The sequence below is a fragment of the Leuciscus leuciscus genome (genome assembly GCF_965113295.1).
Source record: "Leuciscus leuciscus genome assembly, chromosome: 1".
NCBI classification, from domain to species: Eukaryota; Metazoa; Chordata; class Actinopteri; order Cypriniformes; family Leuciscidae; genus Leuciscus; species Leuciscus leuciscus.
In genome coordinates, this window is record NC_138725.1 from 25,814,515 (window position 1) to 25,830,886 (window position 16,372).

At 38.8% G+C, this 16,372-nt stretch overlaps 2 protein-coding genes across 7 annotated transcripts in view; one reads left to right on the forward strand and one right to left on the reverse strand.

Moving 5' to 3' along the window:
* LOC309498471 (uncharacterized protein) overlaps window positions 1–16,372 on the forward strand; it is a 180,273-nt gene that overhangs the window by 57,965 nt on the left and 105,936 nt on the right. For 2 of the 4 annotated variants that reach the window (XM_082169237.1, XM_082169236.1), the window contains exon 1: window positions 12,990–13,157. The exons of 1 other annotated variant lie outside the window; for it this stretch is intronic. The gene's annotated coding sequence lies outside the window, so the exon portion shown is untranslated. Of the gene's footprint in view, window positions 1–12,989; window positions 13,158–16,372 lie in introns of those variants that run through there. One more of the 4 variants, XM_082169235.1, reaches the window with a different exon arrangement.
* On the reverse strand, window positions 714–4,217 carry LOC309473903 (zinc finger protein 862-like). Of its 3 annotated transcripts, none has more exons than XM_082136156.1 (4): window positions 3,476–4,217; window positions 1,685–3,434; window positions 1,310–1,527; window positions 714–1,193 (listed from the first exon to the last, which is right to left on the reverse strand). In XM_082136156.1, exons 2-4 carry the CDS (start codon window positions 1,843–1,845, stop codon window positions 868–870), a joined length of 705 nt encoding a protein of 234 aa, XP_081992282.1. In that variant the 5' UTR covers window positions 1,846–3,434; window positions 3,476–4,217; the 3' UTR covers window positions 714–867. The 3 variants fall into 3 exon arrangements, with proteins under 3 accessions (XP_081992282.1, XP_081992281.1, XP_081992283.1); XM_082136157.1 differs by having other exon boundaries at window positions 946–956; window positions 1,082–1,193; window positions 1,685–4,217; XM_082136155.1 differs by having other exon boundaries at window positions 1,685–4,217.

Sequence of the window (16,372 nt, forward strand, 5' to 3'; positions counted from 1 at the left end):
AAAACACTTAAATACAAGAAAGTACATTTGTAGTACATTCTTATTTTTTGTGCTAAAAAAACCTGTAAAAATTATACACTTTAAATACACTAATTAAACGTATATTTTAACTTAAGTAGTACTTAAGTGTAATTGCGAAAGTATACTAAATACCATTGATATTTTAAATGTATTTTTAGTGCATAGAAATAAGATATACTATTGAAAAAATACACAGAAGAGTTTTATTAGTGTATTTCTTACAAGTAAATTTTTAACGCATTAAAAATAGTTCATTGTTAGTGCACTTTTAGATAGCTATCATAAGTTTAAATTAAATTGATTTCACCAGAAATATGTTAGAAATGTATTCACAAATGTGCTATTTTAGTACACTCTATATAAATACACTAAAGAGCACTAACACTGAAATTTATTTTAAGTGTTAACCTAAATTAAGTTTGTTTAAAATATATTAGCAATGTAATAGTTTAAATTAACTGTGCTACTTAAGTATACTTAAATGCACTAAATCTTAAATTGATTTTAAGTCAAACATAGCACACATATTCAGAAGTGTTTTGCATTAAAAAAGCATGCAGCGATCACTTTACATAAAGTTTTAGCAGATTTAATATCACTAAGTTATATTTGGATTTTCATGAAAAATACAGTAGATATAACCTTGTAGGTGCTTAGGCTGTACTATAAATGCACTAGTATCACATTAAATGTCCTCACAGCTTTCATCATCAGATTCATCCTTTCTCTGCTGGTCTCTGTGCTCCATGAAAGCTGGCCTTCGAGACCGGAGACTTCCCACATGCCACAACTTGATGGCTGGGACTGGATCAAAGTCTGTGATGGAAACAGTGGACAGCTGTACAGTCAGCAGGTCTGACAAGGTCTGATCTTAAGACTGGCCCGCCAGTCACTTTTGACCAACTTCATGGCACTAAATCCCCGCTCACAATCAGCTGTTGAAGCAGGGATGCAAAGGATGAGGTCAACCACATGCAGTATGTCCGGGCAGTCCTGGCCAAGCTGTTGATTGACCTCACGCCATGAGATGTTTTTTAGAACACTGGGGTCCTGGTACAACCTTGACTTAAGAACAGTCCACTGGTCCAGGACTTCTTCCACCTTCACCCCAGCTCTCAGCAGCAGAGGTTCAAAGTGCGTGATGAGCTCCTGTACATCAGAATCCCCAAAATCTAAAATAATAGAGATATAAGAAATAGAAGATGTGTTAGACAAAATTATATAAAATCAGTAACTTAATGTTTTGATTAGTCTGGTGACTTTGCATACAAAAACACTCCCAGCTCACCAGCATTTCTGTCTGCCTCTGGCCAATATCGGAAGTTGGTAATGCGCATGGCACGCAGGATCCCATGGCTCACATCTCCAAACCTGTTGTCCATTGTCTTTGCCAGCAGGTCAATGAGGTGGTCTTTGGACTGATTCAGGGAGTGGTCGTCACATGGTTTTAGGCTGACACCTTCATACTGGTTTGTTCCCAGCACTGTCTTTAACCAAGGCCCAGGTCTACAAATTATAAGAGAGAGAGAGACAGAGACACACACACACACACTACTTTGAGTGACTTCTTTTAATGATATATTGATATTATTATGATTATTTTTTATTTATAATATTATATATGTACATTTAATGATAAATACAGTCTATTTGGTGGTTGTACCTGGATTTGTATTTGAGCATTAAAGCCATGGTGGAGGTCAGGCTGTCGTGGACTTCGGCCACAGTCACTGAGGAACGCTGCATGGTTAGGGACAGGCTGCTGAGCTGAGTCAGCAAGTCACGAAGGAAGCAGGAGAATTTGATGACCGCCCCATCCTTCATAATATGGAGAAACCCTCGGGCCTTTGCCTTCTGTGTTTCATTCCCAGCTCCTCCAGGTGACTGTGCCTGACATGACAAATGTATAGAATGTAATCAGTATAAAATAACATTTAAAAATATCGAGTAATTATTAAAATGAATGAATACACACTTCAACTACACTAAACTAACACACTTCTCCTGTACTGTTTCCAGGCCCGACATATTAATATTGCCACCATAACTGTCTTTTTCCTACCTGTACTAGCCTACTATACCTGCTCTAGGTGGTGCACGAGTCCCTTGTAGCCTTTCAAAAAGTTTTCAAGGGCTCGCAGGAAATGTGAAACCCACCGGGTTCCTCCTATCCTTGTCGGCATCAGATGCCTCATGCCAATCTCCTCGAAGCTCCCCCTTAAGTTTGGCCTGTTCACACAACTCTTGTGATAGAACGTATACAGGCCACTCAGCAGGTCATTAACTTTCCTTGCCAGCTTGTTATGGGACACGGCATCGGAGTAGGCCAACTCCAGTCGATGAGACATGCAGTGTATGCCCAGAATCTCCACTCTGTCTCCACGCAGCTGGCTAACTACACCTTTCTTGACCCCTGTCATGACAGCAGCGCCGTCTGTCCCACACACTACCAGTTTTTGTAGCTACTGTCCTGTCTCATCTTCGCTCCCTGACACGGTCTCCATTATTGAGGATATGGCCTCAGCGATGTGGCTAGCATCTGGTTTGTCCACCGATTGGATACCAACAAAACGCACCTCCATCTTCCCTGCTGTTGCCCACCTGACATACACCAGCTCCTCTTCCATGACTGCACTGTCTGTCGAACTGTCACTCATTACTGACAGGAACTTTGAGCTGGCTAGAGCTTCTCTCAGTTTTATTCTTTCAGCCTCAGCAATGTAAAACATGAACTCCTTAGCTCTGTTTGAGTTCCTGTATGTACTTCCAACTTTCAGACCTTTTTTCTCATCGACCCTAAAACACAAATTGAATGACGTTATGAGTCATCATCATGACTAACCTAGCTTTCTAACAAATTAATTAACATGCACAACAATACTTACTCGCACATCCACACGTAGTCCGTGAAGGGCCGACCTTTCTTTCCTATAGCGTGTACGTTGCGAAACAGCATCCCCATCTTCTCAAACTCGGCCGACTTCATGAGGACCAGAGATTTCACCGCCACACTGTCTTGTAGCGAACCAGCTGCCTTCACCCGTTTAGTCGAAATGCTTCCGATATGACCAATGGACACTTCATGATCCTTTACAGTTTCGACTTTAAAATTGCTTGTCCCAATCACAAAAGATGCCCCCTTTACCTTTTCACCGCCGTACGTCCTACAATCGGAGCAATACATGATTGTGTTGGCTGGATCATATACCAGCCATTCTCGACCTGACTTCCACTTTTCGTTGAAAAGTCTTTTGTTTTTCTTTGTCTCTTTTTCCTTTTTACTTTCATCGTCAGGTTTTCTCTTGTGTGTTGTCTGCTCACCGGGTTTTGTTACACCTTTTATATGTCGCCACATAGCTCCACCGCTAGCAGCTAGCTGTCTCTTCGTGTCCGTGTTGTCAACTTGTCGGTCACTAGCGCGCAAGCGCAAGGCAACACTGTGTGCATGTAGTACTCATGGGAGTTGTAGTTTCGTAGTGTCACACTGCAATATGGCTTATTTCAGATGCCTTTTGAAAAGACTACAATTATTCAACCCGCCAAAGTGGCTAGTTGGAGTGACTGTGTTACCCGCCACGCGCAAAATCCACCCGCATTTGGCGGGTTGGCGGGTGTTAATGTCAAGCCCTGTTGACTTGACTTGACTTGACTATGATACCATTAAACAGGCTGATTTCATGTTTCCTCCTAACAATATTTTCTTAATTATCAAGACAACAACATTTAGGGATTTTCTGCGGCACAAACACATTTATTCAACACAATCTCTACTTGGAGAAAATTACCTGTATGATTTTGTCCAAATTAAAGATGCATTGTCCAGGAATTTGCATACGCGGTGCATTGAGAATTGAACAGGTCAAACAAACGTTTTAAATACATTTGTCCTTGGGTTAGAATGTTTTGGATGGTTCTCATCAGAAGGTAATATGATGCCATAAAGAATCATATGCGCAGGGTAAGATTTGTGAAAGTGTACATAAGTTTGCAAGCGTAAATTACATTTGCATGCACGAGAGAAGATTTGTAAAGGTGTAAATCACCTTTCAAGTGTAAGAAAAAAATATTTGCAGCATTTTACCGTTATTCATAAGTGTAATGCATGTATTGTGAAGCTGCAGCTTCATGCTGGTGCAAAATAAATAGGATCTGTATTCGTCGGACTTTTCTTTTTTTCACGTTTGCCGCACAAATTCGTCCAAAAGCATTGCAGGCCTGTGAACAGCAATTTGCAACCGAAAAACAACAGAGTCACAAACTGCAAAAAAACAGACTGGTCGCGTAAAACCAACCTTTGTGTAAAAAAATAAACTGTTGTAAAAGTCTGAATGACTTCTTGTGTGCATGGGGCAAAAAAGTTCCCGAAATAACCCGATTTGTACAGTTGGGTCTTTCTTTTAGCTGCGCTTACAGTTTTGGCACGATTCTCTCACTCATTGAGTTTTGCAAGTGAAGAGGGTCTTCCACCTTCTAATGTCGCCAATCAGATGAGCTTCTCGCTGACTCTCGATTTATTCTCATCTGTCTCGTTCAATAAACATGGTTCGATAAACACACCAGTCACCAGATTTATTTAGATACCCATTTATCTATTTATTTAACATCTATTTATGGATTAAAAGTACCATTTTGGCAACGAGAACATTTCTGAGCCAAATGAAGATACAGTAAAGATGTGTTCTGGTGACGGGCGTTTGTGGCGTGATCTTCTCTCATGCAAATTTAATTTACGCTTGCAAACTTGTGTACACTTTCACAAATCTTACCCTGTGCATGCGATTCTTTACGGCATCAAATTACCTTCATACTCTCAGTTCAGTACTTTGAAAATCAACAATTATTAAACACATTTAAAGGTGAATACAGTCATAAGGGAAAGGAAAGCTGATGTGCATTCTAAAAAGCAAAATAATTTGGATAAGAATGTTTCTAGAACAGTGCCGCCTCTCCCTATAAGCGAACTAGGCGGCTGCTTGGGGACCCGGGGGCTTCCCTGTAGCTCAAACAGTGGAGCGTTGGCGCTTGCTACACCAAGGCAATGGGGTTGATTTCCAACGAAAGCAAGAACTGATAAGAATGTAAATGTGTACCTTAAAATGCAATGTAAGTCGCTTTGGATAAAAGCATCTGCCAAATGCATAAATGTAAATGAAAAAAATGAATGAAATTTCAGAAAAACTTTAGACGCTTTTTTTAAAAGTTGAACTTATTGTAGCTTGAGCACCGTTCTTTTAGAACGCCATATCAAGCGGGAGATGCTGCAAAAGAAGCGAGCGCAACAGTTATACACGTCCTTCTAGCGATCAGCGTTATATTAGCAATTTCAGCCAACTTAAAAGCTCCTCTGACCACCTTGACCTCCTCCAGAACGACGTTCAGGTGGTCTGGTGCAGCCAAAGCTTTATTTCCAAACTTAAAAGCTGCTTTGTTTCGGCTCCCATTTTGATAGCCCCTGATCCGTCACGTCAGGTCATGGTGGAGCTCAGAGGTGGGCGTAGGTGCGGTTCTTTCCCAGCGCTCTTCCACAGAAGACAAGATGCATCCTTGCGCGTTTTTGTTCCATCATCTATCATCCGCCGAACGTAACTATAACATTGGTAACAGAGTTGTTGGCAGTCAAGTTAGCGTTGGAGGAGTGGCGCCATTGGTTAGAAGGGTCAGGGGTACCTTTTATCGTTAGGAACGATCACAATAACTTGGAATATATCAGATCTGCCAAAAGACTCAACTCCTGATTTTGTTCTTTCATATGTCCAGGTTCCAAAAACATAAAACCCGATGCCTTGCCTCGTATTTTTGATCACTCCAAATGCCTGTCCACTCCCGAGTGCATTTTATCTGAGAGACTCAGGGCGTTTTTCCACTGGGTTCGTTTGCTGCGGTCCGAACCCGAGTGTGCTAGTTCCCAGCGCCCCCCGCAGCGTTGGTCTGGTTTCAAACTCAATCAGTTGTATCGAACCCAGGTGCGTTTGCAGTGATCTTACGTCATCGCAAACGCACACGGAAAACGCATGGAGAATACAACTCGACTGAGCATAGCTGTAATTTGTCTGTTTTTTTTGGTGCTATTATGCACAACATAGTGAGAGACAACTACGTTTATGTTCACGGCATTGCTCGGTAGTTCTATGAAAACCCAACTGTTTTAATTTGGTGCTGAGTAATGCATAAACGTCTGCATTCTTGTGTGTTGTATTTAACTGCTCCTGTATGGTTTGTTCTCCCCAAATTTGAATGAGGCACCTCACCTCTTCAGTGTCCCACAACGTTCCCATGCCACTCATGGTTGTCGTGTGTGAGGAAACAATGATATCGACAGTGATACGCATGCGCGGGATACTATACTTCCTGAACAAGCGCGCACCCGAGTCCGTGTTGCTTGCACATTAACGCGAACCGAGTCGATTGTTTGTGCCGGAGGAACTACGGTCTGACGTCATTCGGTGGGGTCATTGTTTCAACGTAGCTTGTCATCCGGGAGTAAACCGTACCAGTTTTTTTTGGTTAAGCAACTGTGGTGATATGGAAGAAATCCATACCAGCTTTTCAATTTGTCTAATGGGCGGACACCAATGAGTAAATTGAATATAAAAGAGAGCTAGAAACGGCAGAGGGAGAGTGAAAAAAAAAAAAAAATGTGTAGGTTATCGGAGTGGGAAGGCCGTCGTTGCTATTCTTTGCTGGAATCTCTGTGCATGCACTGACTGGGTGCGATTGCCAAAAGTGACGGAGAAATCGAGCTCTGCATGGTTTGCCTGACTGGTGCAACACAATCCAGCCTGGTTCGCCTGCCTCAGGTATTAGTCTTGATGTCCATCATCTTTTAACCTCACACCAAGTCTCCAAACTCTTTCCCCGGCCCTGGATTTGCGGCCGCTACACAGACTGCCTCACGCAGCCAACACACACCCACACACACATACACGTTCATTACACATGCACAAACCCATACACCAAACACTTGTTTGGATTATTTCTTTTTCTTTTTTTTTTTCTTTTTTTTTTACATTTCTTTTCTTTTGGTTGAAATTGAACAGGAAAAATTGAGTTTGAAAAAAATAACGAACTTTAAGACATTAGTGAATGAATCAAGGATTTTCATGGCTTTTTTTTTTTTTTTTTTTTTGTGAAATCTTGAACAGCAATCTCCCCTGTCTGGTTTCATTCAATCTTTTGTCATTTGTCATGTGAGGCAAAGAAAAAATCAAATCTATGTGTGAAAATTGAACTTTGTGTAATTGTTTTTATTTCTGCAAAATGGTTTCTTAACCCTCATGTTATAGAAATATAAAACCAGTTCTAATTGAAAGAAAACAAGTTGACAAAAATATTGAATCCAAAATTGGGTGATAATATTGCGTAACGAGTGATTTATAAGCAATTTTTTGTAGGCCGGTCATTTTTGACCGGGAAGACCACAAGTGTGACAATGTGCCATTTTGTACAAAATAAAAGTTTTTCAAAACAAAATTCCTGGTGAAAAATTAAAGTAGACTAGTGTGATAAACAGTGCCAATTTTCTTCAGATTTTATTTAATATTTCAAAAATTATTCAAAAATAATGTTTTTTTTTACTCAAAAAATTTGATCCCTACTGTCAAATAAATGAGGCCTATGATTAATTAGATGCAAATAGAAATATAAAACCAGTCCTAATTGAAAGAGAACAAGTTGACAAAAAGATTGAATCCAATATTGGGTGAAAATATAGTATAATGAGAGATTTATAAGCTATTTTTTATAGTCCGGTCATTTTTGACCGGGAAGATCCCGGGGGTTATAGGGTTTTGAACACCACACAAGGGTAAAAACAAAACAAAAAAACATTTGACCTGAAACCCTTCAATCTCTGAATGTGTGTCATTTAAGCCCTATTCTATGTTATTGTGGGTAAATTAAAACCTGTGTTTCATTCACACATTAATCTGCTGGTCCGTTTTTTCCCAGAACAGTCAGGGGAAAGCCTCAGTGATTCACAAGGTTTCATTTCCCCATCCCTATCAGGCACAATTCACAGATATCCAGGAAGGAATAATCCACAAAGGAATCCAGGAACTCTCAGGAACAGAATCAAAATCCAGGAAGACAGGTGGCTAAGAGGTCAGGAAACAGGACTTGACATCAAACAACAATTTAACAATACAAGACAGCAGACAATAAGCTAATAAAGGCATGGCTAATAGACCGCAGCTGGTGCTGATGATAATTGAGGTAATCAGCGGCCACACCCACAAGCACACACAAACACACGGGAAGAGAGACACTTGAGACAACCATGACACTTTCTGGACGTGATCTATAAATAATCAAGTATATTACTGAATATAAAATTACATACATTATGATATATTAGTAAATATACTGTCACATATTTTTAAATATATGAAAAGCGGCAATTCCTTATTATTCAGTATATTGTAATATATTAACACAATGTATTATTCTGTATATTTTCAAATATACGGTTAAACCATATATTGATCATTCATAAATGGGAAATATATTTTCTTTTCATAAGGAACGCCAATGAATATGATGGTCAAATGTAATGTTTCCATTCAAGAAGCTGTTAGACTAAGTGGTATTAAAAAACAAAACACAGTAGAAACAGTTGAAACTTAATACAATGTTTCTGCTCAAACTCACTCTATTGTGACCTAATGCAGATATCATATATAATAAACTGACGCATAAATGTATTATGAGACAGAGCGCAGAAGTTTACCATCACGGTAAGGTGGGAATTATCATCATGCAATATTGATTGATGGATCGGCAGAGAATCGTCTTTCTGCGAGATCACTTGATTCTATTTTCCCTTGCTATTACCAAACCAATTGAATTGCGCTGATGCCCAGTTTAATTTAAATGTCATTTATTCTGCCAATAAGATTCGTTTTCACATTTCACCAAATTGGTCAGACATGTTCATTGGTTCTTTGGAAGTGACGTCATGTCACATCTATTACCATAATGCACAGCACCTTGACCTGGAAATTAGAGAAATTATAACAGTCAATCAAGGGGGTCAATCCAGCAGCCGAAAAGCGTACCACCCCTGGGCCGCCATTTGCTAACAAGCCATCACCTGCTGTTAGCATTCCATTGTCTCCCATTCAGCCTGGTTCGCCTGCCTCAGGTATTAGTCTTGATGTCCATCATCTTTTAACCTCACGCCAAGTCTCCAAACTCTTTCACCAGCCCTGGATTTGCGGCCGCTACACAGACTGCCTCATGCAGCCAACACACACCCACACACACATACACACTCATTACACATGCACACACCCATACACCAAACACTTGTTTGGATTATAATTTTTTTTTAATTTGTTACATTTCTTTTCTTTTGGTTGAAATTGAACAGGAAAAACTGAGTTCGAAAAAATAACGAACTTTAAGACATTAGGGAATGAATCAAGGACTCATGGCTTTTTTATGTTTTTTTTTGTGAAATCTTGAACTGAACTTGAACAGCAATCTCCCCTGTCTGGTTTCATTCAATCTTTTGTCATTTGTCATGTGAGGCAAAGAAAAAATACAAACTCTGTGTGAAAATTGAACTTCGTGTAATTGTTTTTTTTTCTGCAAAATGGTTTCTTAAAAAAAAAAAAAAAAAAAATTGACCTGAAACCCTTCAATCTCTGAATGTGTGTCATTTAAGCCCTATTCTCTGTTATTGTGGGTAAATTAAAACCTGTGTTTCATTCACACATTAATCTGCTGGTCTGAAACTGAAATGGAAGCACACATCTTACCTAATTCAGACTAAAACACATCTATTTAACCTCACATACTGACTTTTTTGTAGTTCATACTGTTTTAATACCCTGTATTTTCTTTCTCATTTTTAGGAAAAGCACTTAATTACCATTGTTTATTTCTATACCAAATGTCATACACTTGCAATGAAGCTAAAAATATAAACAACTGGAATTTTACAATTCCACAACATAAAATCTGGCCCCCTTTAAAAAAGTGTGGACACCTCTGTTTAAGTGAGAGTTCCCTTACGAAAAAGAAGTTTATTCAAGTGTGCTATTAGTATACTTCTTTTAAACTAAAAAATAAGAAAGTATACTTTCAGTCTACTTTTTATATACTTCTCAGAAATATACTTTATGTACTTCTCAGAAATAAACTTCAAATTCCACTTAAGTATACTTGACTTATACTGACAGAAACGTCTAAGTATATTTGGCCTATACTTGTTGATCGAGATATACTTAAAAGTATAATTAAGTATTCTGAAGTATTCTTGGCTTGTACTTGTGTTTACTATTTTGATTGAGTAGCTTATTAAATACTTTTTAAAAATTATAATATTACACACCGTCTTATAAACTAACAAGTTCAGCTTTATATAGTAACAAACTTTCGGGTGGAATAGCTTATAGAGTAAATAAAATATGCATGGAAAATAAGTTTATTCAAGTGTTCTATTAGTATACTTCTTTTCAACTAAAAAGAAGAAAGCATACTTTCAGTCTACATTTTATATATTTCTCAAAAATATACTTTAAGTACTTCTCAGAAATATACTTAAATTACACTTAAGTGTACTTGACTTATACTGAGAGAAAAGTCCAAGTATATTTGGCCAGTACTTGTACTTAATCTTTTGTTTGAGATATACTTCAAAGTTTAATTATTCAAAGAAAAGAAAAAACACTTTTCAAAACACACACACACACACACACACACACACACACACACACACACACACACACACACATATATATATATATATATATAAAATATTAACCTACATGTTTTGCCCTTTTGGAAATGACAACAGCTTGAGTTGACAGTATCTGGCCCCCAGGTGTGTCCACAACATCAAATCTGGCCCCCTTTAAAAAAAGTGTGGACACCTCTGTTTAAGTGAGAGTTGTGGTTTATAGAGAAGTGGACATTGTATTACATGTCGATTGGATCATTTGATTTAATCAATAAAACTTGTATATACTGTCACGGCCGGCTCGCAAGCCGCGTGAGGAGGAGACAACACCTTGGATATTGCTCAAAAGAATAACATTTATTAAAGTAAGAATAATTAAATGAGACGGCGACGAGACGAAAAGCAAACAAACAACGGAATCCAGGACGCAAACGGCACGAGGATGGGAGAGCGCGCCCCATCACAGCTGAAGGGAGCTGCTTTAATTGCCGGCATCAGCTCCAACGCATTCTCATCCTAGGGCGTCATATACTGACGCTTTTGACATTTCGTCTACATCCAACGCACATGGCACCCTTTAGCGTCAATATGAGACGCACAGAGCTTTGTTCGGTTATGAGTAGGTTTAGGTCTGGGGTAGGGTTAGGGTTAGACCGCTAGGAGGCGCCTTCTGGCCCATATCTATCTGCGTCTCATACTGCGTCGAATATCGCTTCCGCCTAGTCCATATGGGAGAGTATGGATGGTCAAGCGATGGGGGTGTATTTGCTGGCTCAGCCATAGGGCAGGCACTAGATGCAAAGAAGCCGTAGGTGCCAGCTGAACAGCATCTTCCAGGAGCAGAGCATCTGGGGAACATGCAATTCACCATTGTTGGGGATGCAGCATTCCCATTAACAACTTTCCTGATTTGGCCTTACCCTGGTCGGGATTTGTCTACACAACAACGCATCTTCAACTACAGATTGCCTCGAGCATGTAGCAGAAAATGCCTTTGGCATATTGTCATCTCGCTGGAGGATCCTGCATAGCAGGATCAACATACACCCTGACAAAATAAACAGCCTTATTTTGTCAGCTTGCATCCTGCACAACTTTCTTCTCAAGCCAATGGAAGTAGAGAGGTGGCTGAATACCAGTGCCACAACTACTGAATCGATGGAGAGCATTTCCACTGTTGGTGGAAACAGTTTCCACTGTTCCAACAGAGGCCTACACAGTTCGAGACACATTCTGCTCTTATTTCAACTCTGAGGGACATGTATCTTGGCAGAATGAAATGGTTTAATGGTCACCATAAGTTTAACTATGTATTCAATTTAATTGATTTTAGAATTGATCACTTCCTTAATATCTTAATGTATGCTTGCCTACCTCATAATTTAGTCTTTGATTAGCATTACTATTAGATTAGCACTAATCAATTATTAGAATTATTACAAATTGATTTCAACATTTCTTATAGCTAATAATATGATTTGTTTGTTCAATAAAACAAAGATGTTACATATTTGTTGCTTAAGCTATTGGTTTCATTTTTAACAATTAATATTCCTATGGTGCACTGAGGCAGGTTATTGGAGTCTTAATTCAACAGATTTATTTATGGAAATATCATTATAGTCAGTTGGTGGTCAAAAATATTGTTGAAATTAAAATAATGTCTGTACTGTACGTTATTTTACTGTACAATTATGCAGGGAATCGTCATTATGCAGATTGAGGACTGATGTGTCTCTTACACCTCTAACACACATCTGTGCCATTTGCTTCACAGGACACACACACACACACTTATGCACACTACATACTACTGATCTAGTGGTTTCTAACATGTTTTGTCTCATCTGACAGCATATAAACTGAACAGAATTGTGCTGAACTTAATTAAGAAATCCTAATGTACAATCTAGATACTGGAACATAAATAACTTAAAATTTATCAGATTATTTATATTGGAGTCAGATAACTAACTAGAACTAACTGCTCATTTTCCTTCAACTGCTTTTTGATCTTATTATTGGTTCAAAATAGCACTATAAGCCTTCAGGACTTACAAAATATAGTGTTCAGCAGCTGTTATAAAGAGTTGATCAGCTTTTTTCGAAGGTTTGATTATGTTTATGTGATGCAGTCTAACATGTGTTCATGCTTCTTTAAAAAAAAAAAAAAAAAAAAAAAAAAAAAATTATAAGAAGCCTCGCCCTCAGAAATACACGATGGGCTCTGATTGGTCAGCTTGGCCCAGTCTGTGTTGTGATTCGCTAAGCGCCTAGTTCACGCTGTCCGGAAGCGTCACGCCGTTACCATAACAGTAGTTGCGCTCCGGTGCAATGTAAACACAGGCGTCAATATTGCCTTATCAATTTCAGCCCGAATCAGATTTAGAGAATATTAGCGGAGGAATCAAGCAGAACTTGCGCACGAACGGCTGTTACAGGACGTTTCAGAAAGGTATGTTTTTTTGTTGATGTCTCATACTTTTTTATATAGGCCTACGCTGTTATTTGTAAATGCTAAGTTAAATGCTAACTTACTCTTTATGTTAAAACACGCAAAAAGTTCATACAATCGTTGTATGTGAAAGAAAGAAAATGTTTACACAGAAGACAGAACCATGTTTAATGTAACGTTCCTGTAGCCATGATATAATTATTTTATGCCGTGTTTCAGACTTATCCCTTGACAAAACATGAACAAATACAGTGAACTAGAGTATTTGTATAATCTGACATAACGTTACATTTGACAGTAATATATTATTTAGCCACAGCCACAAATCTAACACTAAATCTGAAAAGGGTATTTTAGTTTTGCAATATAACTTAACTGTATAGGAAACAGTGCAACAAATAAATATATGAATATAAATAATTATAAATGAATAATATTTGGAAAAAAATCTCTTTAAAACTTTCTAGAAACAATTTTGCTAGATAAAAAGCATTTCAGTTTTTAAATATGAAAGTCCAACAGAAACGTATACTCAGTCTTTCACTACAATCAGTGTAGTGAAATAAGAGACTTGAGTAATAGAGTACATCTCAAATTAACAATTAAAGGGTCAGTTCACCCAAAAATGAAAATGATTTACTTGCCGGCCCAGATAGTTAGTAAAGACAATGTTTAAAGGGTCATGAAACCCCCCTCTTTCAGCTCAAGGGAGGGGAGGGGAGAGGGGAGGGGAGGGGAGGGGAGGGGAGGGGAGGGGAGGGGAGAGGAGGGGAGGGGAGGGGAGAGGGGAGGGAGGGAAACTGTCATCGATCGGCAGTGACCCATGCATATCGACTGTCACTAAAAAACAGTGGTAAAACGTGAGGAAATGCTAGATTTTTTTATAGCTGGCAAAGTTAAAGTCTAATGAAATACACGCACACCTTATTTTTGTCCTTTCAAAAGTGACTGAATGTCCTGCTACATATATTAGCGTGCAGTAGCCTAATCATAATTGTATTTAAAACATGTAAATTGTTTCTATACACACTATTGAATAAGTTAGGGTTAGGGTAATAAGTTTATTATATTAGGGTAATAAATTTTCCGCTTAAAAAAAAACGTTCCGTACATAGATCTACGCGCTCCCTAAACCCATAATAAAGATGGACAGTGACAGAGAAATTTTCACAAATTAAGCATACGTTCCATACACGAGGTATTATCGAACTATCTCAATTTTAATAACGAGTGATTATTTAACAGAAGGCAGGTAAAACGGTCAGATTTACATTTTAGACACACACACACACACACACACACACACACACACACACACCTCTGAAGCGATAGAAAAGTCCTCGGGACCGCATCACTCGCAAGACGAAACCTGCATTGGTGTACAAGGCCGAAGTCCACCATTCTCCCGTTGAATGGTTGACACACACGTTTAGATGTGTCCGTCGTTGATGGCCAACCAAACGCCCGCAGTCAGAGTCTAGCCCTGGCAGCATCGCGGGGAAAGATGCACTGGAACTTTTGCACCACGAAAACAAACGCGCGTCCCATCATTGCACTCTCATCTACTACGCGATATCACAGTCTGTCATTGGAAAGTTCCACGTGGTGTCATGAATAATTAAGAGAAAGTGTTTTCTCATTGGATAAGAAAACTCAGTAGATGAATAATAATAAGACACCGATGAGTCATCAAAGGACTATAGTGCTCTGTGACGTGGACACAATGAAGATTTTAAACCCGGAAGATGAAAATAGCATAAAAAAACTAAAATTTAACCATTTTCCCCCTATTATTAAATCTAACAGATGCTAACATTGTCTTCAATGGTGTTCAACACACATATCTCTGTTAAAATCTCAGAAAATTTGGTTTAGGGTTTCATGACCCTTTAAAGGACTGATGAAATAGAACAGTTAAGATAAAATTTTGGACAAATGCTGCTGTCCCGAGAATTTTAGGTTTCTTTCGCTTTCCCCCCCACCAGTAGACTGGGTGTATAGGTGCACTCGAACACTCCTTCCTAAAACACATTAAACTTTCGTTTACAAAGACGTGAAACTCACCGAGTGGTAAAACTCGTGGAGCTATTTTTCCAAACGCCTCACACCCGTACATTCTTCCGTTGAGAGCTTGAATAATAGACACTCCAGCCCAGTTGGTGGCGATAATGCACCTCTGCAAGCAAACCACTGGCATTTCAGTTTGCGATCCGCCGAGGAAAAAAAAAACAAAACAAAAAAAAACACGAAGAAGAAGAAGAAAACAACCCCTGAACCACATTACAGTTTCCGGCGCGGAGTAATAAGGCTTGCTAATGTGTCGTCATCATGACGTATACCCAGTGGTGAACGCAAAGCATTTTGGGAATCCGCGGCACAAACATAAGGTGCCAGACTTCATTGCATGGAGGGAAGAACGTAGTGTTCAAGATGCCGTCTACCTCCTGTTATAAACTGCAATAGCAGAGCTGCCAACTCGCGCATTCACCGTGAGACTCACGCAATTGACACTTTTCACACGCTCTCACGCCACACATAAATTTTCTCACGCACAGAAAAATTGCGAAGCAAAGAGGACATGGAGACCGACAGACTAGACAGAGCAGGTTACTTATGCTATTAAAAAAATCTCAGCTTTCAGATTATGTCACTTTTATTACGAAATTCAAACAATAAATACCGTTTTGGCGCTTGTAAATGTGACGGGACAGATCCCTAGCGGCACGTGAACCGATCATCTCTAGCTAATAGTAAATAAACACGAATGAACAATGTTGAAAGATACAGTACAACTTACCGAAATGTATATTCCTCATACATAATATCGACCAATCAATCTAACAAAGGGGTCAATAAAACAGCTGGAGAACAATTATGTCACATAACATTTACCTCAGGAAAGCCATTTGATGACCATAATATAGTTAGTTGGCTAGAAAAAAGCTATAGAGTATTTTGCTAAATATGTGTACTATATTACATATTTATTATATTTGTACTTAGCCTATAGCATTAAATAAAGTTGTTATTATAATAAAAAAAAACACATTATATTTCATTTGAGTTATTTTTAACCTTAAATAATACTGCCAGCTGATAGGGCTCCGGCTCTCTGTATGTCTATTTACAGCATTAGGTGAGTTGTTTTTTTCTTGAGAAAAATGAATGCCTATAGGCCTATCTTGTGCAGCCTACGTAATATTTATCCAAATGAG